At 38.8% G+C, this 26,185-nt stretch overlaps 1 protein-coding gene across 9 annotated transcripts in view; it reads left to right on the top strand.

Moving 5' to 3' along the window:
* Positions 1–26,185, top strand: part of EYA1 (EYA transcriptional coactivator and phosphatase 1) — a 178,368-nt gene that overhangs the window by 29,705 nt on the left and 122,478 nt on the right. For 2 of the 9 annotated variants that reach the window (XM_068984171.1, XM_068984163.1), the window contains exons 3-5: positions 5,651–5,720; positions 6,049–6,191; positions 9,930–10,052. In XM_068984171.1, the coding sequence (XP_068840272.1) occupies positions 5,651–5,720; positions 6,049–6,191; positions 9,930–10,052 (336 nt within the window). Of the gene's footprint in view, positions 1–5,650; positions 5,721–6,045; positions 6,192–9,890; positions 10,053–15,057; positions 15,067–26,185 lie in introns of those variants that run through there. The other 7 variants (XM_068984170.1, XM_068984162.1, XM_068984166.1 and 4 more) reach the window with 4 other exon arrangements.

Below are 26,185 nucleotides of genomic sequence, written 5' to 3'. Positions count from 1 at the left end.
AATACTTCGATGATTTAAGTGTTTATTATGTTTTAAAAATACAGTCATAAAAATGACCAATGAAAAACAATACTTTAATGATTTAAATGTTGAGAACAACTGCAATTGAAAATAATCACAAAATATCTTTATTTTAAGCTTTATTTTGAGGGATTGCAAAATATCTTTACCTGCTGCTTCCACTTCCGCAAAGCCCAAATTTGTTATTCATTTGTTTTCATCATGCCAGTTGATGATATTGATCATATAAAGTTGATGTCTGGTGTATTTGAAAACTGGAAATTTCTGGAGGAGAAAAAAACATCTTGTGTGACAAAATATGATTTCTTTGTAATTGTTCACAGAAAGATCTACCTTTGGGGATCTGATTTATTCATTCAACAGTTATGTGTTGAGCACCTACTATGTGCTAGGCAGTGTGCTAGGCTGTGGGCCAACATAGTGGTAAAAAAGTAAGCAGGTCACTGTTTTCATGGAGCTTTCATTCTTGTGGGAGAGACAGATGATCAGTAGATAAGTAGCAGTGTAAATAAATAGGCAGTGAAAAGTACTCTGAAGAAAACAAAAGCAGGTCAAAGTCTATAGTGAAGAGTGGGGGTAGGGCTCTCTTCTAGAGGGAGGCTTCCTCTGAGGAGAGGGCGTTGGAGCAGAGCTCTTAGGGAAGTGAGGGAATAAGTTTGGGTTAATCGAAGTGAAATAGGAAGATAACAGGGCTTGGAGCTGAAGGCAAGTGGGGGTTGTGACATGATGATCTAATTAGTGTTTTTAAGAGGTCACTGTTTGTCATGTGGAACATTTTCTTTAGGAGAAGAGTGAGGAGAAGGTAAGGAGAAACAGGGAGACCGGTGTTTCCTAGTTCAGAAGATGATGTTGGAAGAACATGTTAGCTCACCTGCCTCCTGGAGGAGCCACCAAGGCAGAATATATTGTGCCAGGATCCTATTAGGGGAGAGGAGTAGAGGGAAGGGGAGGTATCCTGGCTGTCCTTTCCTCTGGTCACACCCAACGTTGGTAATTGGAATAGTTGGCAGATGAGAGAAAGGAAGTTGTCACCATTAGCTTATATTTGAGGGAGAGCTGGCTGGACTTAAGATAAAAGGATATGTGGGAAAGAGGAGAATTAGAACTTGCTTTTAGGCTTTTGAGCTGATTGTCCAGCTGAATGATTCTGAATGAACCAGAGGAGGCTCAGGGGAGCTCTGAACTGAGGACTTGCTAATTTTGAGATTTCTATCAACCTTTTCAGAGGATCTCCAGCTTGTGGATTTTACTTGCCTCAGGTCCTTCTCCTCTCCCTTCCTGCAGTAGTATTTGGGGAGCTTCTTTAATTTACACATGAGAGGTAGGAGAAAGTGTGAAGTGATAGGAAACAAGTGTGCCATAACAGAGAAGGAGCCGTTGTCCCTCTGCCCCAGGGCTCTGGCCTGCATCCTGTGGAGTTTACCTAAGGCGTGAGGGCCATTTTACTTACCTTGATAAATGGCCTGGGAGCATTCTTTTTGCCTTAGGCTATTCTGGACTCATGAAATTGCACTTAATCTGAATTCTTTGACTATTGTTTTTAAAAAAGTTAAAAGTGTTTTAGGCAAGTAAGGGAAAAAGTACTATAGGTAGAAGGCAGAAGATTCTTGGCCTGAGGCTACATAGAGATCATAGGGGTTTGAATGAGAAAGCCCCAAGGATGTGGCTGTTCATAGGGCATTACATGGTCAATCGTTTTAAGTGCACACAGAGAAATAGCAGGACACTTGGGCAGCATTATAGGTTCTTATTTGCATCTATTTAATAAGGAAGACTATTGATTCCCATTTATATTATATGTTATGTCTATAAATAACTTAAAATAACAACTTTCATGTCATTATGATTTTAAAAATTCTACTTTGCCTTTGACCTAAACTTCAGTCTTACTAAACACACATTGTTTATTGATAACTTACCACATGCTGAGGGCTTCCCTGGTGGCTCAGATGGTAAAGAACCTGCCTGCATGCAAGAGCCCCAGTTTTGATTCCCTGGGTTGGGAAGAACTCCTGGAGAAGGGACTGGTTACCCACTCCAGTAATCTTGCCTGGAGAAACCAGGACAGAGGAGCCTGGTGGGGTACATTCCCATGGGGTCGCAAAGAGTCTGAACGACTGAGCGACTAACACACACACACCCACACACACACACACACACCCACACACACACCCACACCCCCCTACTACTACTACTACTACCACCACCACATGCTGGGCCCTATCAGGTGCCAGGAAACAAAGGAGAATAGGAGGTCCTTGACCCCAGAAGCTTGTGGTTAGCAGAGGAAACTAACATCTATACCTTACATACACTAACCATCATGCCAGTGTTTGTTAGTGTGGTTAAGCATCACATTGCCAGTGTTTACAACATTCCAAAAAGTACAGGGGAGGAAGACATTATCCTAAAGAGAAAATGATGTTTTAGTCCCAGTGGAGGAGTGAGTGTTTGACAGGCAGAGGAAAGAAGAGACCGTAGGGTCTCACATGAAGAGCAACCAAGGCAGATGGGAAAATACATGGCATGCATGAGCAGTTCTCAAGTCCAGGGATGCTGTGTAACTAAACCAATATCTTGAGGCGTTCCGCCAAGGATCTTTTTCTTTTCTATGGATAATGTGAGCGGAGTTGAGATATCGTAAGCTGGAGAATGGACATGCAGTTGCCATGTAGGGAAGATCAATATGGTGGCAGTAGTGAGAGTCAAAGGGCAGGGATAGAATACAGGGATAGTAGCTCAATGCCTACTGATCCAGGCCAGGGAAGACTTACTGAGAACCCACCCCAGGACTGGAGAGTAGGAATGGAGAATGCAGGACAGCTCAGCAAGCTCTTCCAGATTGGGGTGGTTGACTTGAGAGTTATATAATGTGGGGAGGGGGATAGGATGATTCTGAGGTTTCTGATTTCTAAGAAGGGGTTGAGGAGATTGCATGTTTGGGTGGAAAGAATGGGCAGATATGAGTTCAAATACCAACCTTCTTATTTGTTTGGACGTGTTACTTAATTTCTAGCCCCATATATAAAATTGGGGACAAAGAATCCAGTTTTTAAGCATTTTACTGAATATTATAGATGGTGATGCTGTCCTTTGAGTGGACTTAAAAATACAAAAGGAGGGGCAGATATAGGGCAAAGATAGTGGGAATTTAGGAATCTGAGATGGTAAGCATTTCTTACACAAACTTTGTATTATTCACTTTTTGTCATTATTTCATTTAGTCCTCATAGCCAGCCTATTTGTGTGGTAGTAGTATTACCATCATTTTACATGAGAACATGTCAAGGCTTTGTTGTTGTTTAGCTGCTAAGTTGTGTCTGACTCTTTCTCGACCCCATGGACTGCAGCCCGCCAGGCTCCTCATGCATGGGATTCTCCAGGCAAGAACACTGGAGTGGGTTGTCATGCCCTCCTCTAGGGGATCTTCCCAACCCAGAAATTGAACCTGAGTCTCCTGCTTTGGGAGACAGATCCTTACCACTGAATCACCTGTGAAGGCCTGTCAAGGCATAGAGGGAACAAACAACTTGACTAAGACCGCACAGAAGAGTTGGATCTTGAATCTGAGCTGAAATTAAATTCTGATTCCAGAACCTGTGCTTGTGTTACCATACTCTGTAGCCTCCTAAATCTTTCCTCATTTGTACGTACATAGAGGATGCATATAATCTAAATCAAAGCCTCTCCAAACCTACCTTACTCTATATAATAATGCTGATAGCTTCTATTATTCTGTTTGTAAAAACAAAATTATTGAGTGGCACCTATTAAGATGAATTTAAGAGCCTATTAAGTTGAATTCATGGGTCTTTTCTTGGGTCATGACCCACAATTTGAAAAATACAGGGATAGAGCTTGAAAAGAATAAAAGGGATTTCTGTGGCTTCTATCATCAGACGGCTTTGGGGTTCATTGTGTGTTATAGTACATACTTGTGTCATCGTTTCATTCTTTAAAAACTTCCTTTCCATCTGTAATATCCTACTGGGTCAATCTCCTCTGCCCTTGGTCTCTTTCCAGGCCTAGAAGAGGGGAGTAGAAAGACTATAGTCACAGATGACCCAGGCAGTGGCAGCACTTGTGGTCCAAGCGTTCTTTCACTAACCTCTCCCTTCTATAAATTGCAATATTTAACTTGTCCTCCTGTGGCTATTTGTGTTGGCCTCCCCACGTGTGACACCCGGGACTTGTCTTTGCCTGTTTGTGTCTGCAGCATGGAGCTCAATGCCTGGAACAGAGTGGTAACCCAACACGTGCCAAGAGACGAGGGAGGGGACACCAGCTGGGCTAGCCGGCCTTCTCTTGTTCATACGGCCTCTGTCTCTTGCAGACCAACAGCCAGAGGGTTGAAATCTAGCAACTCGGAAGAGTAATACTGACCTCCAGCTATTCTCTTGTCACTGTTAGGCCAGTCTTCTTTACCGGGAAAGGATTAGTCATAGATTTTAAGATTCTAATGCAAATCCACCACTATTCTCCGAAACACAAGTTAGAAAATTACATTTTTGAAAAACATAACTGTTTTGATGTGATGTTGTGGAAATATATAAAACTTGGGGTGTGTGGAAGTTTACAAAGAGTCTTACTGTAGAATATAATAAGAACCTCTGCAGTGATTATTAGTAGAAAAAGAAAGCAAACATATTACATCATATAATAATTGTACCCAAAGCATAGATGCACCTTCGCCAGGAAAAGAACAGGAAGAATTTGAGGGTAAAGGGGGCAATACATATATAAATGTGTACATATATGTAAATGTGTGTATGTAAATGAGTACAGTTATGTACATAAATAGAAACCAATAATTAACATTTTAAGGTCTTGTGTTAGCAAAAAGTATGTCTTTTTGCTTCTTTAGTTCAGAATGAGTGTAAATATTTGCTAAGAGAGTTTAGTGCATTTCTGAGACTTACTGAGTCAAGTCTGTGTGATTAAAAAGAAATCAAATTCTGCTTGAATGCTTAAATACTCTCTTTAAAAAAAAATACAAAAACACAATTTTGTGACTTGGACACTGAAGTGGAGCACATATCTCTGAAAGGCACAGGAACATCTACCTCCAAGCAAGAAAATAACAGGCTGAGTTTGCAACTTGAGAAATTTCATATAGGAATGCATTTTTATTTTAAAAAATTGCTGAATCAATGCAGGAAAATGAGAATCTGTCTTATTTCTACTCCTTTCAGAGACTAGACTCTGTTTCTTGGTACCATGGTCTTAGGGGTGTGTTTCCCCTTGAATCTGAACAATACACCAGAGGACTTTGCGGTCCTGCCTGGCCTTGTTCATCCCCTGCCTTTCAGTGCATTGTTCCAAACAGTAGCCAGGACTCCCTGTGCTCTTAAAGTATTGCCACTGTAAAAGTCATCGCTGACTGGTATGTAAGAGGATTGTGAGTATATTTTCTAAGAGTTGATGTCAAATCAGAATCGCTTAATCAGTGTCTGTAGGTTCCTTAGTATAGTCTAACTTTCTATTATGTCGACTTAGGCAATTACTATTTCTGCAGGTCAGAAAGGTCTATGATGTCATGTGGTCTACCCAGAGCTGAAACTATATCAATGTTATCAAACACATATTTTGTGTTTTTCTTTCATGATTGTGCATTATTTTTCTTTTCCAGCCATTGGGAGCAGCAGCTTCAGCCCAAGACCAACTCATCAGTTCTCCCCACCACAGATTTATCCTTCCAAGTAAGATGTATTTTCTCTTAATCAATAGATGACTTTTCCAGGTAGTCTTTTATCTTATTTCTAGTCAGGTCTGGTGCCCACATGTTACATCTAAAGTTAAACTAAAGTGTGTTTCATAGAGACTTAAGTGTACTTACGTAAATTTATTTGGAGCATCACCTAGGAGGGACACTGAAATATTTTGGTACTTTGTCTATTATAGTTGAAGGTTATACATGAAGAAACAATCTTTAACTAGAATTTGTGATTTGGTTGTTAATCAGTTACCTTGCATGTTTCCATCTAATGCATGGGCTTTCTATTTTCTGTCATTTCTGACAAATAGCAGACCATACCCACATATTCTTCCTACCCCTTCTTCACAAACTATGGCTGCATATGGGCAAACACAGTTTACTACAGGAATGCAGCAAGCTACAGCCTACGCTACGTACCCACAGCCAGGACAGCCCTATGGAATCTCCTCCTATGGTGAGTAATCTCGTTGCTTTAGCAGTGGTGTTGCCTAGTGGGTTCACCTGTACGTGTGAAAGTGTCACAGGAGTGGATGGAGCTCTTGGTCACTTGAGAAGGGGTTTTCACCTTTTGTGTCTGAATTCTTAATATGATTGTTTCTAATGAACATTGTAAGAAGGGGTGGCTACTTATCTTGAGGTCAGAAGTGGCAGATAGATAGCATGGTTCACTTGCTCTTTTGCTCTTTGGTTTTTTTCCCGCATTTATTTTCCCCCATTCCTCAATTCTTAATTTGCCATTTGAACAGTTGGTTCGGGAATCCGAAGTATTCTGGTGCATATTTCTGATAAAACTTCTGTGAATGAAGTCTTTTGGGGGTGAAGATTCATTTCCTATTTATCAGGTGCTGAGCTATGACTAGAGAAGTACAAGCCACATTCAACAAACCCTGGCTCTAAACTTGATGGGAGTAGTCGTCTCATATGTCAGTGTTATCAACCACTAGGAAAAGTGATCTATATCGTGGCTTGGGCTGCACTTTAAAGAGCCCAATCAGGAAACATTGAAAGCTCACATCCTTATTTGTTCCCTCTCACCTGGAGATTATTTTTATCTTGGTGTAATTTAACTCAATTGTTAACAGGGTCAATACCTGTAAATTAAAAATAAAGCCAGTCAAACTTCAGAGTTTAATTCTTAAAAGTCTTAGGATTCCAAAAATACCTTCTTTTCTGTGGAATGGTAGCTGTGATCGTAAACAAATTGCAGCTTGTTGAAATATAAAAAAATGAATTATTGGCATTTTATTACAAAATAAATAAAACCTAGTGATCCAGAAAAAAAATACATGAAATTTTGGAAGCAATGACTGAAAGAAAAGACTAGTGGATTATTTTGTGATCAATATTCTAATTTTGCTTCTGCTGCTATTGATGTTTCATAATCTTCTCAGTATGTTGAAACAAATAATGTTCTTCTTTAGGTATTTCATTGATCATTAGAAGGTGAATTATCTTTGTTTTTTTTTTTTGTCCTGTCTTTACCCCAGGCAAATTTCCCATATATACATTTTACAGAAATGAAAATCTAAATTATGTATTACTTCAGCTTTTATAGTTTTATTTTAAAAAGATCACAACTGAATGTGATCCAGTGAAGTGTTTTTCAACTAGACTTAAAAACAGCCATCAAACGGACTTCCTAGAATTATCTTTCATTTCCATGACTTCGCTGAGTTTCTCAAAATGATGTTAAATATAGATCAGATTATCTGTAATTTACTTTTAAACTGTTCCTTTGCTGAAGGAGGAAGATGATTCCACGATTTGAATTGTGTGACTTCAAATTCTATAATGTGAATTAAGGCAATCCCTCAATTTATATTCTCAAAATTTATTTATAAGCTGAGGATTTGAAATATAAATGCATATTCTAGGGCAAACAATATTCGAGTGCTATAGATGTATCAGTGCTGCCAGGAGAAGGTACCTTTCCTGATAGTGCTTTGGCTGCTACCCACACAACTCTCTTGGTTTTTTTTTTTCACTCCTCCCCATTCAGTCATGATTGAGCCCTTTGCCAGTTTCTGGGTAAGGACCCCTCTAGTTTTAAACCATCAACAGATATCTCTGTTGTTTGAAATAGTTGGTCCAGTAGGGTGAGATGAACAGACGTTCTAAGGTTATACTCCCAGCTAGTAAAGTGAGAATGGGGATTTTCATATGGTAGGTGGGGACTGGGAAAGTGGTGAGAGTCAGGCTTAGTGTGAAGGACTTGATCCCAGAGCCTTCCATGCTTATGAATCTGGGAATAAATGATTCTCAGTCCTGAGCACTTTCCTGATCCACCCCCTTCTTCTCTTTTTGTGCCTTGAGGGCAAGGAGATGCCCTAGCACTTCTGGCCTGCCATTCTATTTTTCTTGGGCCAGAGCATGGAAAAATATGGCAGCTTTCTTTCCATTGTTTGCTCTTGGAAGAAAAGCACATAATTTAAATTTATGGGTTTTAACCCTAAACTGATAGTTAAGATTCTGATGGTCTTAGAATTCTGACTATCTCTGAGGACGTGTGTCCCCTGACTTTTTAATTAGACCCAGTGAGAAAAGATAGGCAAATGTTTTCACAGTAAGAGCAATGGGGAGGAAGGGGTCATGCCATTCTTCACTGGATCTGCATGGAGTCAACCAGTGGGATGAGTTTGCCAGCTTCTAGCTAGAAGCCACGGAGATGGATGTGGCTATGGGCATTTTCTACCTCTTCCTGCTTTTCTTTACCTGTTCTTACCACAAAGATTACTATTCTGAGCCTCCAGGCTGAAAACAGAACTGGCACAGGTGAAGACCGAAAGTACAACAGTATAGCATCAGAAAGAGAGGAGGAGAAAATCCCTATTGTGACCCTATGAAAAGGAAGTGAGTTTCTGGAGCCATCAAACCACCTGTCTTGGGCAGCTGTTTTTCCAGGGTCCATTTATAAGTGTGGCTTATTCATTGGTTTGGGATTGCCTTTGCAGGGAAAGTGACATATTTTAAATGCTAAAGTTGTGTTAAGACTGTGATGCAAGACCATTATGAGGTTGTTTAGAGATACTTCAGAAATTAGAGTAAGCTCTCTCAGCCAAGAGTCAGATTCTTCCACTGCCTTAGGAAAGGTACCTAAATTCATTCTACTGATGAAATTCCCCTAAAATGGAAATAAACAGTGAGACTACTGTGTATTCTAGATCCCAAAGATATTATTTATCTTAAGTGCAAAGTAAAATTATTCCAAAATGTGAATTCCCTTGGCAGACATTTTCCTCCCCTCCCTCTGTGGGAATTAAAGACAGTTGTTAACTTTCATGACTGTCTTTAATTATGATCCAAGTCTGAGCCTTGTGCAACGATACTGCCAAACCCAAGCCCTGAAATTAGGATGTCAGCCTGGTACTTTGGGAAGTGTTTGAGGGCACAAATACTTTATTTTTATATTATGTGATATTTTAAAAGCATACTTTTAAAAATACATAAAAATGTGTACTTTAGGTTACACTTAAAAAATTATATTTGAATAAATACTTGAAACAACAAGGGCCAAAAAGGGAACCATTGGTTTCCTTCATGCTCTTCTGTAGGACTGAATTCTTTACTATTCTGCTTTCCTTGTGTTTACTTTGTGGATACCTGGGAAAAGATTTCCTCCTGTGTTGCTTAGTTCTATGTCCAGTATTGCTACCTCTGACCTGAAAATAAATTATGTACTAAAATCAGCATTGTGGTAGAAAGAGTAAAGAAAAAACTTTTAAAATGCTATGAGGTTAGAGGCTCTTCATCGCTTTTTAGAAAAAAATATTTTGATTTTGACATTAACGTAACAGTGTTTAGAACAATATAGTTCGTTTTAATTATGACCATTTCTGAACTATAAAGATGATCTTTAACTCTTGTAAAACAACACAATTAATTACAGAAGCTGAATATTGTAACAACTAATCACTGGAGTTAAATTTTATAAAAAATGGAATTCAGGAAAACAACAAAAAAGAACAGTGGAGATAGGCATTCAAATCTGTCATAATCCTTTTTTTTGTTTTTTTCAATTGAAGGTAGAGTTAAGGGTATTTCTCTCTAAGCGTGTTTGGCCTTGGCTATTGAGATAATACTGGGAAAAGTTTGTGACTGGATAGCTATGGGAGTGTTTTTGTATACTCACCAGCTGTTGAAAATGAACAGATAGATAAGCTATCACTAACTGATTTAGGTGCATTGTGGGCAGGCATCAAGACTGAAGGTGGATTATCACAATCTCAGTCACCTGGGCAGACAGGATTTCTCAGCTATGGCACAAGCTTTGGGACCCCTCAACCTGGACAGGCACCGTACAGCTACCAGATGCAAGGTCTGTATACATACTGACATCCGTCCTTTCATTAACCCTACAAGATAATTAGATTCTAAAGTAGACCCTGCTATTCTGTAAGAGTTGTGGATGATGCTAAGTGGACTGGGCTTGGAGGCAAGATGCCTGGTTCTCATTTGGCTCTTTACACGCCTATTCTCCGAGCCTAAATTTTCTTATTTTTAACATCCAGGGATTAGACAGGATGATCACTAACATTCTTTTTCAAAAAGCTCTAAAATTTTTTGTGACGTTGAAGTTTTCTGCCTTTGCTTCTATCAGTGAAAAAAGGAATGGAAAAAAGTAGGAGTCAATGATGTAACATCTTAATGTGGACTATCCTAAAAACTCTGGCACTTGTGGCCATTCAGCTTTTTTCGAGGGGCTATGTTTTCTTCATTATCACATTTCTGGAAATGGAACTGTGATAAGTGTTGGCTAAATGATCTGTCAAAGACCAGGAGATCAAATTGACAGCCACTCAATGTATCTTCAAGATATTGCTTCCAAGGACCCATTCCTGGGTTCTGATTTTGAAACTGTAGACAAAACTAATGTTAAGTACATGTCATATCATAAGGATGACAGCTGAAAGTTTATATTGTCAAACTCTTTCAAGAGTAGGCATTACTGTAATTGGCAGATTATTGTCATGCAAATGTGTCTGTAAAGTACTTGAAATTTGTTCTTGCATAATTTAAACATTCTCCTAATATACATATATATATATATATATATATATTTACTACTAATTAGTTCAATAAATCATATCCTTTCAATAGTGCCAAACTATAGTCAAATTGCTTCCCAGGTGACACAGTGGTGAAGAATCTGTCTGCCAGTGCTGGAGACACGAGTTCAATCCCTGGGTCAGGAAGATTCCCTGGAGGAGAAAATAGCAACTTACTCCAGGATTCTTGCCTGGGAAATCCCATGGACAGAGGAGACTAGTGGGCTACAGTCCATGGGGTTGCAAAGAGCCAGACATGACTGAGCGATTGAGCACACACTATAGTAGAATTAAATATCTATGTTTTAAATTTTTATTTGCTTTTCTTTATTGAAGTGTAGTTGATATATAATATTACATAAATTATAGGTGTGCAACATAGTGATTAACCTTTTTAAAGGTTATATTTCATTTATAGTTGCTACAAAATGCTGGCTATATTCCCTTCGTTGTACATGTACTCTGTACATACATGTGCATGTGTGTGTGCTAAGTTGCTTCAGTTGAGTCCGACTCTGTTTGATGCTATGGACTGTAGCCTGCCAGGCTCCTCTGTCACAGATAAACAGAACAAACTAGTGGTTACCAGTGGGGAGAGAAAAAGGGGAATGGACAAGATAGGGATAGGCCCGCTTTCCTCTCCCCGCTGGTGAGCACTAGTTTGTTCCCTATATCTGTGAGTCTGTTTCTTTTTTTGTTATATTCACTAGTTTTATTTATTAGAGTCCACATATAATTGATATTGAGGTGACTTTAACTGAGCAACTTCACTTTCACTTTTCACTTTCATGCATTGGAGAAGGAAATGGCAACCCACTCCAGTGTTCTTGCCTGGAGAATCCCAGGGACGGGGAAGCCTGGTGGGATGCCATCTATGGGATCGCACAAAGTCGGACACAACTGAAGTGCCTTAGCAGCAGCAGCAGCAGCACATAATTGATACCATACAGTATTTGTCCTCCTCTGTCTGACTTATTTCACTTGTCATAACGCCCTTCAAATCCACCCATGTTGCTACAAGTGGCAAAATTTCATTCTTTTTTATGGCTGAGTAGTATTCCACTGTGTGTGTGTGTGTGTGTGTGTACATACACACCACATCTTTATCCATTCATCTGTTTGAAGACACTTAGCAACCTGCTCTTTTTAATAACACATATAAACATCTTTTCATATCAATAAACTCTATAGCATCATTTTAATGGCTGCATGGTTTCATAGATATATTTTATTTAATCCATTATCAGACATCTAGAGCGATTCTACGAATGTCTTATGTGCATCCTTAATTATTCCCTTTGAGTAAATTTAAGTGTGGCTAGGTAAATTGTTTTAAACTCTGTTAAGGATTTGTAATGTTTTTACACAAGGAAGGGTTGTGAATTAGAGTGAACACATTAAATATTTAACTTTTAAAAATTTGTCATATTGGAAGGTCTGAGACTTTATTGTTTTCATGTGCATTTTTAGAAAGCAGAGCTAATAAACCATTTTTTCTTTTCTAACATGGTGATGTTCATCTTTTCTGATTATTTCTTGTACTATACTTCTTAAACTTTGGTAATGTTTTATAGATATTTTTCTATAAAATATTTTTATATTTTATAATGTTTTCTATAAAACATTGTAAATTTCTATATTTTATAGTGTTTTCTATAATAGATACATTTCCATTTTAAAGAGCTTTTTTCCCTGCTTGGGGAAGCTAAAATTTTATGGGACCAGATCCATTAATCTTTTCATATTTGTTTTGCCTTTGGTATAAAAAGGGCTGAATTATAAAGTTTTAAAATACTTGATGGCTACAAAGTTAAACCTATCTTACAATGGATGATGTTTATTGTTAGAAGGATATTACTTTTGTGCCTGATTCTAAAACTTGAAAGCTGCCTTGGGGAAAGAACTATGGTTATGTACATGCTAAATGTCAGTTGAGTAAAGGGATAAAAAGAGCAGAAAGTGATGAGACTTCATTGAAGAATTGAACCATCTTAGGCTTTAATAGTGAAATGGTTCATAAGGTGAGCAAAGTCTGTAAAGTTCATTTGTGTGAAATAGAGAGAAACCAGACAAACAGATAAATGAACTATGCAATTGCAGAGTCTTGGGAGAGTTAGGGGGAAAAGTTGGGTGCTGTGGTGGGTCCCATTCTACCCTGGGCATCCAGGTCTCTTAAAGGAGAAGTGGATCCTAAGAGTCCAAATGAAATAGGTGAAGTGCCCTCCAGAGAAGAGAGATTACCTACATGTGTGATTCCTGGGCTTGAGCCCATGTGCAGCCAGCCCCTTGGCTACCATCCACAATGCGTTGAGTATAGAAATTGCGAGTAAGTGTTTAGAAACGCTTATGATATGTCATAGTAAACTTATTATGTTGGTGAAATGAAACACTAACATTAGGAAATCAGACATATACTCTGTGTCTTTTCTTTTTTCACCTCCTTCGTTTAGTCATACGTAACTATTATATTTTGCTCAATTGTCAGTCTGAGAAGGATTAGAAGTGAAAACAGGGTTATATCTTGGGGAATTCAAGAAAGGTGGCACTTAAGAGTTCTTTTTTAAGGCAGTTGTAATCTTTTGCTTTTTTTGTTTTGGCATATGTCCTAATATTGGAGATACAGTTCATAATTTTTCATTTATTCAAGTTTATTTCAATAACTGTATTATCAAGTGGCCATATTGCAGAAATTCAAGATCTTTTAAAATTAGAGGATAATTATTTTACAGTATTATGATGGTTTCTGCCATACATCGACATGAATTAGCCATAGGTATGTGTATATATATGTCCCCTCCCTCTTTTCCTCTCAGATCAAAAGCTTATGTGGCAGAAAATTCCTAAAAGAACTAGCTAGCTATCAGATGTAAGTATAGCTTTAGAGTATAGAGAAGAATGGAAATGAAGAAGAAAAGATAGTTAACTTGGAGGAGGAAAAGAGTCTTCATTTTAAAGCAGAAATAAGGACGTTTCTAGAACCAAATACAGTAAATGTAGCATTGCTCTCTAGTCATAGATTTCATCGCATCTGGGATATTGCATTAAAACTCTTTGTGTTTTTAGGCATACCCTGCTTGAATGGTCTTTCCAGTGGAATTTTAGAACCCATTTTCACTAAAATTTTATTTCATATGAATGTTTGTATAATGGCACTTCGCTCATTTTTAGAGTAATCTGAAAATATGATTTTCACACATCAAGCCAGAGAATACCATGCTTTTAACTTGAAACTTGCCAAAATGATGATGGATAATGATACATGATATTCTGTAGACTACTTGTAGTCACATATGGATAAATAACTAAACTCTGATTAATATGAATTTCTTAAACATTAAGTGCATTATAAAAAAAAAATGGATGAAATGATATTATATGTCCAGTCGTGGGAATCTGTTGACCTTTGTCTTTCAATACTGCTTTTCAATATAAAACTTTCTATAATGTCTAAAATTATTTTTTAAATTCTCCAAATTCTGTTATCCTTAATGGATAACAGTGATTTTTGTTCATATCACTCTTATAGCTGTTAAAAAGTCTTAGAATCCTGGATGACAGTATACATATTTTAGTGATTTGGGAGTATTAATATTTTACCTAGCTTTTTATCCAAGATCTTTTGACCTTTAAAATATAAAATATGATGAGTTATTCAGAGATTTAGTTGCTAAGATTTCATATTAGGATTTCACAATATTAGAAGAAGTACTTTAGTAACCAAGATGACTTGAACTAACTCCGTGGTGGCATTTATGCTTTAGGGTGTTGTGCTGATTAACCTCAGGAGAATTTATGATGATCACCTCTTTGGTTCTGTCAGATTTAGAAGGTTGGACTAAAGATATAATCTTGCTTTCCGGCAAACAGTGTAGGTACTGGAGTCAAGCTGCCTGTTGAACACCCTGCACTTGCTATTGGTGGGACTTCAGCATGGGGTTCAACTTCATGACCCCATTTCTTTGTCTTGAATATTGTCTGTTCCCGCAGTAGTGGGCTTCCCAGGTGGTTCAGTGGTAAAGAATCTGCCTGCCAATTCAGGAGATGCAGGTTCAGTCCTTGGGTCAGGAAAATACCCTGGAAGTGGAAATGGAAACTCACTGCACTATTCTTGCCTGGAGAATCCCATGGAGGAACCTGGCAGGGTTGCCGTGTCGGACACGACTGAACAACTGAGTGCGTACACACACCCACTGTAGTATTGTGAGAATTCATTGAGATTACCCATGTATGGGCTTCTATGGTGGCTCAGTGGTAAAGAACCCACCTGCAATGCAGGAGATACTGGTTTGATCCTTGGGTTGGGGAGATTCCCTGGAGAAGGAAATGGCAACCCACTCCCGTATTCTTGCCTGGGAAATACCAAGGACAGAGGAGCCTAGTGGGCTACAGCCCATGGGATTGTGAGAGTCAGACATGACTCATCACTCTGACAAACATCTAGCACTGGTAAGCATTTAAATGCTTAGTTTCATTTAACTATGTTCATTGTGATAGTGATGTGGTGGTGGTGATTGTTATTATCATCATCATCATGTAATAGTTCCAGATTAGGAAGCACTGCCAAATTCTCCTTCTCCTGCATTTCCCAGGAGGAAAAAAAAAAAAAATATATATATATATATATATATATGAAATAAATATAAACATTAGATATATATAATATATATAACCAGCACGGATTGTTCCAAGAACCCAGTAATCAAATAAATACTCATAGCTAGAAAAGAGCCAGATCTAACTAATATGCTGGCAAGGAAGGAAAATCACTGTCAGCAAAGGTCAGGCTTTGTGTACATGATACAAAAATGTAGAAGAAACAAGAGAAAGCAGCCAGGAACAGGGAGAAAATCAGAAGAGAGGAAAGGCTGTGTTGGCCACAGTGGTGGTGGGTGCTAGAGAGCAGGAGCCATGGGTAACACAGAAGGGTCCTGGACAAAGACTGAGCTTCCCAGGTGGTGCCAGTGGTAAAGAACTTGCCTGCCAATGCAGGAGATGTAAGAGACCCAGGTTTGATCCCTGGGTCGGGAAGATCCCCTGGAGAAAGAAACAACAACCCACTCCAGTATTTTTGCTTGGGAAATCCCACGACAGAGGAGCCTGGAAGGCTACAGTCCATAGGATCGCGCAGAGTCGGATACGATGAGCGACTTAGCACACAGGGATGGGAAGGAAAGAAGTAGAAACTCAGTCTTTATGCCCCAGAAATCCCTGCAGTCACAGTGCAACTTTGAGAGGAACTGATGGGGAAAATGGAGGTGAAAGTCACTTTAAACACCACATTATTTAGTTCTGAAGCCACGATTAGGGAGGACAATGGGAACGTGACAAGCTATGCTCTATCAAGGTAGAAAACTCTTGTCCATAACACAAAATAACAGCTGCCATTGATTGTGGACCTATCATAGGCCCAAGACTTTTCTAATTATTTTACATATATTGTCTCATTTAATCCTTATAATAACCTGGAACAATGGCTTTAAAGCATAAGAAGCTGAAAATGCTGATGAATACATCAAAATGGAGAATGGCTTAGAACTGTCATGCCCTGCCATGTTTCTATTCAATTGCATGACAGCACCTATAGGGGAGGCACTTATAGAAAACTACCAAAAAAAGAAGAAATGTAGTTGCCTGCAGCATTTATTTTCTGAAGGGTAGATTTGCTCTTTTTATAGCTGAGACACACTGCGTCACATACCCCACTATGTAATTAGTCAAAAATACCAGCTCACGAAGCTCTAGAAAAAAATTTTTTAGACAGTTCATTTCTGAGCACTGCTTTTTTTTCTTTTTTCATGGAATTTAAGGAAAAGATTTATTTGGGAATTTGTGGCCATTTTGGCACTGCCTGGCCCTGTGAACTAGGCTAGCCTTGGTGCCCTCATTTAGTCCAGGTAAACCTTCTGAATCCTTCCAGCTCCAATGCTCAACACTTCTGTCTGTGGCAGGCTTCTGTGAATCCGGTACATGCTGTTTTAAGCCAAAATGGCTTGGATTTTTGCTTTATATGCACTAACAGTAAAAGCCCATGGAGTAAAACCTCAGGGACTGGAAAATCTGATTGTTTTTACCTTTGCTGCAAGATTCTGGAAAATTCTATCTCTGCTTTCATTGCATCTCTTTTGCACATCCAGTGACAGATTAGAAATTTCAGTGTAACAGAGCAGGACAAAGTGTTTCTGTTCGTGGACAACTGCAGAGTTCACTCCAGGAGGTGAAATCCTTACTGTTACTTTTTGATATCTTCCTGCTCTCCAGGGTCAGTCTCTGTTTCTGGAAGAAGATTTGGATGGTATGAGATTTTTCTTCATACACCATTGACAAACATGCAAATGAGCGAACTGAATGAGGGAGTGTAGACTGACAGAGGGTGCCTGGAGACACCTGGGTCAACTGCGCAGATCCAGTTGACAGTGTTTTCAATGCTGCCAATCAAAGGACACTGACAACAGGAATGAAGAGGAGGGTGCAAGTTTGTGTTATGTCTGGGGTTGGGGGTGTGTATACACACACATGCTTACATGAACTAAGAGCAGAGAAACCATTTAGGAGAAACAACTTTAGCCTTTGATTCACCGACCTGTTTCACAGAATACCTGCCCAGTTTATCAAAAGCAAACTTTATTCTCCTTTTGTATAAAAGAGGTGTCTGATTTGAAATCAATCTTTTAGTTATAGTATTTTAAAAACCACAAGTTCTGGACCCATTGCTATAATTCCTGTTCATTCATTTACCCCCACATCCTATACACTATAGACTTAAAGAGTACCATCAGCCACCGAAGATAAGAGAGTGCTCGTAACTTTGAGGCCGAGGGACTTCCCTGGTGGCCCAATGGTTGATTCTGTGCTTCCACTGCAAGGGGCATGGGTTCAATCCCTGGTCAGGGAACTAAGATCCCACATACCATGTGACACAGCCAAAAATAATAAGCTTGAGGCTGAGTCATAGGAAGAAAATGGCATTTTGTTTAGCAGTCTGTTTGAGGTAAGGTAAATGCAAACAATTTTCACACTAAAAGCAATTCAAATTAAGTCTGGCCTCTTAATTGGTTAAGCTTCAGCTTTGAGGTAAACCCAGCTTGCCATGATAACTTAGTTCTATTGATCGCCATTTGCAGGGGTTGACCAGCTCATGGTTTTGTTTTATCTGGTAGTATCTGAAATACACGAATGTTTTGCTGGGCGTGGAAAGGCCTCTGTTACAATGGCAGTTAGAAGTTAAGATTCATAAGGACTCTAATCTGTTTGTTTGGGGAAATGAATTTGGAATTTACCCATCGTAAAATCCTTGATTAGTTTATTATCATATTATGTTCAAAGCAGTCCTGCCTTGTGTTCACAGTCGTAGGTGGAGTGGATGGAGGTGTTAGAGAATTGCGGTGGTTGTGTAGAACGCCTTTCTGAGTGCTTTATTGTCCCAGAATAGCAGTGAGGTGGGGGACATTCTGTCATTCTGTAGCAAGAAGGTGTCAGGATTTGCCTAGGTAGATGAGAGGGACTACACAGATGTACATGCACGAAACCCTACTTTGTTTATTTTCTTTTCGGCTTTATTGCTCTCTCTCAGAGGAGAAAATAACGGCAAATTCTAACTCCCTCTTTGTATTCAGTGTATAATGTTGTTTGTTCTGTTAAAGAGATTGGAGGCCCACCCAGTGAGGAAGGGCCATAAATAAGGACAGAGGTTTGTTAATGGGACATGGAAGGGTGACAATTCCATAGTTCTCTGAAACTTACTTACTTGCTCTAGGGCTTGTTATCAAGTGGGAACCATCCAATAATAATCTAATAAGGGCAACCACCCTGATTTCCTTTGGTCTGCCTGTCTGTAGTTTTTTGAATATATAGCTGAAGTCTTTCAGTTTATTAAGCTTTTAGAACTTCAAAATGGCTTAGTAAAATATACTATTAAAATTTTTCCATTACCTATAGAAATGATATTTTTCCTCACTTGCAAATATACAGTTTTAAGGAAATATTTACTAAACCTTTTTAATAATCTGCTCTGATAAAGCATTTGAAGTTTGCACTTTCTGGCATAAAGTGACAGAAGAAAGTTATAACTGGAGAATTGCCATTTCAGCTCGCCCTGGTTGGTCACAATTTCTCTTAATTGCTTTGCCAGTCTGCTCACATTTATATTTGAGTTTGTGGAAATTTTTGCATTGCAGATTTTTTTTTTCTTGCTTAAGTTGATTTTTTAGCAGGAATATTTGGTTTTACTTATTTTGACATCTTATGTTATTTCAAGTGACAAATGTTGGAAATTGTAGGGAAATCTTTTGAAGTCAGTAATAGCAGTAATTAGTTAATCAGTATCCACATTCTTGTCTGTATGAACTGGTTTTTATTAAAATATAGAGAAATAGATCAATAAAGGTAAATATTAAGGCTTTGCCACCTATGACATTAGTTAAAAATTATCTTCGACGTAGAAAAATTATTACTGAGATAAAAAGGAATCGTCCTTGGCTTGGTCCTTTAAAATCCTTCTTATAAGAAAAGGAGAAAACTTTGGTTTTAAAAAGTAGCCCATCTGGCCTTCAGAGGCCTTTCCCCAGGGAGCTGCGCTGACTTCTGCCGCAGAGATCGCGCCTGATGATGGACATAGCCCATGGCAAAGAGGCCAGGGAAGAAAAGCAAATGGACTTTTGTGAAAATACACGGGGGACAAATAGCATCCTGCTTGCTGAGTAAGTGCTAGAAAATGCTCTAAAACATGGTAAGTACAGACAGGCCCCTGCAGGTTCCAGCATTCTTACGTTGGCTGGGATTCTGGTTTTTAATGCAAGTCCTTGTTCTCTGTGAAGTAGACCTTTGACCTACATGTTACCTTTTTTTTTCTTTTTGGTACTTTTTTGAAGTTATAGCTAGGCAGTGTTCTCTAGGTTAAATCACACACAAAATGTTGATTTATCATTTTAAATCATGTTATAAATCAACATAGACTGGATTCTTAACTATGAAAAAGTACTTAGGATTTATTAATAAAGATTTGCAGGAATCAGTTTAGTTTTAAACTGTAATTGCTTAGCACCTATAGAACCGGGTGGCCACACAGGGTCTCCTAGCAGGACTGTTTCTTGTTTGTTACGGTTGACGAGACCACCACCCTTTCCCTGTAGGAACCCCTCATGGTGACAAGAAGGAAGCCAGTCTTTCTAATATACCATCTTTGGGGTGACTGTATAACTTACTTTTAAAATTATTTACCAGCTTCAAAAGAGTTATAATGAAGAAGTCTTTTAGAAATGAGATAGTTTGTTTCCAGATTCATTTATGAAAAATTTCTCAGATGTCCTTGTCTCTCACTTTGTGTGTCAGTGATGTTTGTGTAGCCAAAAAGTAATACCACTTTTCTACCCCACCCTCCCCTCGCTTATTCCTTTTCCTTTTGGTAACCCTAATTTTGGTTTCTTACCTCTGTGAGTCTGTTTCTGTTTTGTGAGCAAGTTCATTTGTATCATATTTTAGATTCCACATGTAAGTGGTTAGCAGATACAAGCTACTATACACAAAACAGATAAACAAGGATCTACTGGATAGCACAGGAAACTAATATCTTATAATAACATAATGGAAAGAATAGGAAAAAGAATATGTATTAATACACATATAAGTGAATCACTTTGCTATACATCAGAAACTAACGCAACATGGGAAGTCAACTCTACTTCGGTACTAAAAACTAAAAATACCACTTTTCACAATATCTAACTCACTTCAGCATTGCTGAGTCAGAGTGTGTAAAGGTGGATTTGGTGTGGCAGGACGGTGAACGCTGGCCTGAAAGTGGAGTTAGTGGCCACTCCCTAACTCAGGGTTCTGGGGCCAGGAAATCATTATGTGTGCTTTTTAGAAAGTGACAGGCGGCCCATAGTAATAATTATTACCTCACATACAGATGTGGGACATGACCTGAGACAGTGGATGTGGAAATCCTGAAGTATAAGTGGACAGTAAACACACAGAATGTTAACTGCATTCTGAATTTGAAAATTTTCATTTGCAACCGAGTCTGTTCTTTTCATTCATATACACATGATACCAGTCCCTCGGATCTGAGTCGGACACAATTGAAGTGACTTAGCAGCAGCACCAGCAGCACGTACGCACTGATGATACATCAATATCTGACTGAGCTACATCTGTGAGATTTTATGACCTGTTCAAAATTCATGATGCTTTAGTCAATTTAAGATTTGATTTGATTTAAAACTCTGTGGGATTTTCTTTCTGGAAACTCAGACATTTAAAATCCTTCCAGAAGGTGCTTATAGGCCCTGAGGTTAATATTCTTCATATAATTTGTATCTGACGTAATAATTATAATCTACTTTTTAAAGATAAGCCTTTACAAACCACCATCTAGTTTAAAAGAAATAAGCAAAGTGTGTGTCCTCTTGATAAAAATCTGAGAAATAAACAATTACTATATGGTTATTTTTTCCTTTCCCCACTGTCATTTTTATTGCTGAATAAAAAAGGAACTTGAGAGAGGTTTTCTTTCCTCGTGTCTGTTGGGCCTTCAGATCCCCCTTCTAAATGGCCTTCTACCTTTACCATATTAAAAAAAAAATTATGGGAAGGTTTCCATTCTTCCTATACCTGATTCTTTATGAGAGTTGTGTCATCTCTGGATGCTGTTGTCATTACCATCTTGAATTGAAACTTTCAAATAACTAGTTCTGTCTCCTGCTGGAGCCTCCATGAAACTCTTCAAAGGCATGAAATGAACACGGTTTCTCCTTCTCCACACATTATTGTTGTTTAGTCACTAAGTTGTACCAACTTTTTTGCAACACCCTGGACTGTAGCCTGCCAGCTCCTCTGTCCGCTGAAATTTTCCAGGCAAAAATACTGCAGTGGGTTGCCATTTCCTTCTCTAGGGAATCTTCCTGACCCAGGGATCGAACCCACATCTCCTGCCTGGTAGACAAATTCTATACCACCTGGGAAGCCCTCTTCTCCATGTGAGCCAGGTGAATAAATATAACACATGTACTTAAGGAACTTATGGTCATAATGAAAACAAGACCAATGAAGGCTTGTTTAGTACAAGAACAATGGTATCGATTATTTTTGAGCTCACGTTCCCAGAGGTCAAGTCAATACAGAGAAGAACTGTCTGGGAAAGCTGATTGGGAAGACAGGACTTTGGCTAGATCGTAAAGATGGGAAATGGGGACTGATAGAGGGAAGCAGTAAGTAAGAGGAGCAACAGTGAATGAGTTTTCAGGACAACATCCTGAATTCACGTAGTGAGCTGTGGACGGGCAACCCTTAGGAAGTAGCTTGACCAGCATATTCCTCCCCTGGGCACCTCCATCCCCAACTCGCCTTTTCCAGCTCCAGTTGCATCTTTGCATTTATAACAGCTTCCCCCACCTCCTGCAGTCCTTAAAAGGAGAATCAGAAATCATAACATTTCCTATGTCCTAATATGATCAACATTCAGATCCCTGGGTTTTTGTGATAAAGCGTGCCATTTCTTTTCCTGAACTGTTATTCTTTTCTTAAATGATCAGGAAACTTCTGTCACCTTCCTTGAGTCTCTTTTTCTCCTGGGCTATAAACTTCTCACTCTTGGATCTTCTCTGGATAGTTTATTCTCACCCCGAGCCAAGAATACCCTTCTTGACATTCTTTGTGTATTTTCTGTGTATTGTCCTTCCCAGTCAAACTAGATGTTTTCATTTCATTGACTGAGCAGCTCCCTGTCAGAACTTAATGGTGCCTACACAGGTAACACAAGCTGATATTTCATGGTGGTGTTTTCATGAGATTGTGTGTTTTTAAACTTTCCTGAAGGGATGGACTCCTGACATTGGCTTCTTTGGGTCCACAGCATCCTCTAGGATAGTAACTGTGTCTGTAATGCCAATTAGATGTGCCCATACATGGTGTGGACTGAACTAATTTGAAAAGTTTTTATTTCCATAATATGACATACAAAATCTTTCCATTCAGAATATAAAAGTTCTTAACTTTAAAAAGAAGGCAATGGAGGGACTTCCCTGGTGCTTCAGTGGTTAAGACTGCACACTCTCAGTGAATGGAGGCATGGGTTCAATCCCTGGTTTGGGAGCTAAGATCCCACATGCTGTGCAGTTCAGCCAAAAAATAGGAAAAAAAAAAAAAGCAATGGAATGAATATTAATTTTGTCTTAGAGATGTTCTGAAAGGAAAGATTTTTCCAGTTTTCTAGTCAGGAAAGGAATTTCTCCTCTCCCTGCCAGAAAAGAATAATGGCTCTGATTTTTTTTTTTTTTACAATAATAAACTATTTAAACAGGTAAGATTTTCCTTTTCACTAATGGAAAAGAAAGTGTCCCACTGCCACCCCACTCGGAAGGTAACTTAATTCCCAACTCTACCAAGAATAATATTGAGCATTATTGGAGCTCCATTTGAACCAAATTCTGTCAAACTCCTTGAGTGAGAAATAATGGGTTCTAAATGGGAGCTCTTTCTACTTTGGGGATTTTTAATGATATAATGTTACATAAAATGTCAAACAATTTATCATAGAATATTTCTGTTCTCTTTTTATCTGGAGATGACTTTTCATGTAAAATCGTTTGTGTCTAGAAAGGAAAATACTTCTATATTTTATTTTGATAAATGAATTCTCAATACTAAGCCTAATTCTGTGATCTAACATTGTAAGTGAAGACTTAACCAATTGGACAGAAACTATCTTAGAGCAGGGGTCCCCAACCTCTGGGATCTAAAGTCTGATGATCTGAAGTGGAGCTGATGTAATAATAATAGAAATAAAGTGTAAGATAAACATAATTCACTTGAATCATCCTGAAATAATCCACCCCCCACCCCAGGTCTGTGGAAAAATTATCTTCTATGGAACCAGTCTCTGGTGCCAAAATGGTTGGGGTCTGCTGTCTTAGAGGCTGGATCCTAATGGAAGAAGTGAGTCTGTTTTTCCTGGTCATGTCTTGCCCTTTCTCCCCTGTACCATTCATCTTAAGTCTGGTACATGGCAACCTTCTGCACAATTGTGTCTTGTCTCCCAGGCCTGTGTAGAGTAAGAAGTGGGTTTAGTAGCTATACACACGGAAGCTTTTTTGGGAGTATTGTCCTTGCTATTTTGCCTTTGCTTTGCAGTGTTCTAAGCTTTGGTGAAATTCATCTGGTAGTACTGGTACCCAGTCTGAATCAGATCAGCTATTAGAGTGGGACCCTTTGTTCCCTGGGGCTTCTCTGGTGGTTCAGATGGTAAAGAAACAGCCTGCAATGCTGGAAACCCAGGTTTGATCCTTGGGTCAGGAAGATCCCCTGGAGAAGGGAATGGCAACCCACTCCAGTATTCTTGCCTGCAGAATTCCATGGACAGAGGAGCCTGGTGAACTATGGTCCATGGGATCCCAAAGAGTTAGAAATGGCTGAGTGACTTTTATTTCACTTTGTTTGTTCCCTATGAGCTTTGTTTAGCCCAGCTCAAGGGCCACAATACCCAAAACAGTCTCTGAGAAACTTCCATTCTGTAAATGCCTGATGAGTGTGATTACTTTCTTAGTATAAAAAAGTATGTGTGAGGCTGCAGTGTGTACCTGTGTGGGTGTGTGGTCAGCATTCCTAGGAAGAGACAAGAGAAATCTAAGGGACTGAATTCACACGAGGTGCTGTTCTGTGCTTAAGTTGTCAGTCATGTCCAACTCTTTGCAACCCCATAGACTGTAGTCACCAGGCTCCTCTGTCCGTGGGGATTCTCCAGGCAAAAATACTAGAGTGGGTTGCCATGCCCGCCTTCAGATCTTCCAACCCAGAGATTGAACCCAGGTCTCCCGCATTGCAGGCAGATTGTTTACCATCTGAGCCACCAGGGAAGCTCAGGTAGGGCCTAATGAATAAGCCCTGATAAGTTTGAATTTAATCCTGAGGATATTAGGGGGCGTTACTTTCTGAACAGGGGAGTAAGAAGATGAAATATGTAGCTTAGAGAAAGTATTCTACTGCTGTTGTGGAGCATGAGCTGGATGGAGCCAGAAGATGGGCAGGAAACTAGGAAAGCAGGTTCTTGAAGACATCCAGTGCTGGTGGCCTGGACTAAAAGTTTAGCAGCTCTTTGTCACACATGGAGGTGGGTGGGGAGGCCTTACTGGTCTGATTCTGGGGGTTAGAAATTAATATTGCCTGAGCCTGATTCTCCCCAGCTTGTCTACCTTTGCCTGACATAGATCCTTGTGGAAGTTGCATTAAGTCTCGTAGGCCACTGGAGTGCCGTTAAACTCCTGCTCCTGCATATGAAACGGAATGGAATCTCAGCCTGCAGTCAGCCAGTAAATGAGTGTAACTTATGGTGAATTCCAGCTAATGTACAGTCGTCGAAGTAGCATGAAGTCTGGGAAGTCACTTGGGTACCATTAAGAGTACTGAGCTGTGATTTACATGGTCAGACCCTAGTGGCCTATATGTGCCAATATAGCTTCCATGGTCTTTTCTACTTTGTTCCAGGGAATAAGTTATGGAACGAAAACATCCATTTTAAAAATATATTTTCTATATCTTATTCATTTTCTCAGTGGATGGGGATTATTGAGGTCAGTATTTACTGTTCAAAAATTTGTAATATAAATTAAAGTAGCAAGTCATAACCCAAAAATGTGTAGTTTAAATGAAAGTCACAAGTCATAACCCAGAGTAATTTTTTCTCTCAAATGTGTGTAATAAAGTTTAAAAAGTATTGATAGTCACACTCTTATCCACAATAAATTTGAGTTTTTTACAAGGAATTTTTAGAATGTCTGTTATAAGTTTGTCATATATTTATATAGATATATAGATTTAATATTAATTTTCCCTGATATATAGATATATAGAAGGGATACATATGCCCAGGAAGTCCATTGTTTAAAAAGAAAAAAAAAGCTAATGTTAACCTGATAAGCCTTAGAGGTCCATGCCTGTATCTTAATCATTCTTCTTTCCCCATGTATTTATCACCATGACCCCAATATTCAATAGTTTTTTAATGACTGTGTGGTTGCTACATGCAGATGAACAATATGAAAAACTTATCTAGTGATACTCCTACTTTTGTGGTGGAATAAGTACCAGTAGTGTGAGAACTCTCTGCTTTTCTATAATAGGTGTTCTGGGAACTTTGAACAACTGGTATTCCTAAAATTTACAAATCAGGAAACCTCAAATATGATTCTGTGATAACATTTAAAACTACCTTAGGAAATATTTCCTTTTCTTAATAAAAATAGCAGGTCCTTGACTGGTTTTTCAAAGTGTGCAGATACTTGATAAGTAAGTAGGAAGATAATTTTAGACACTCAAGGATATTGCCATACTTCTCTAGTTTGGGAATGTCAAAAGAGGGAGAGGATACATAAATACAGTAGAGACTTTTAGAAAGGTTTACTGGAATAAA

This window comes from Capricornis sumatraensis, chromosome 11 (assembly GCF_032405125.1).
Source record: "Capricornis sumatraensis isolate serow.1 chromosome 11, serow.2, whole genome shotgun sequence".
NCBI classification, from domain to species: domain Eukaryota; kingdom Metazoa; phylum Chordata; class Mammalia; order Artiodactyla; family Bovidae; genus Capricornis; species Capricornis sumatraensis.
Note: the sequence above shows the minus strand (reverse complement) of the source record. Positions and strands in the feature narration are given on the sequence as shown.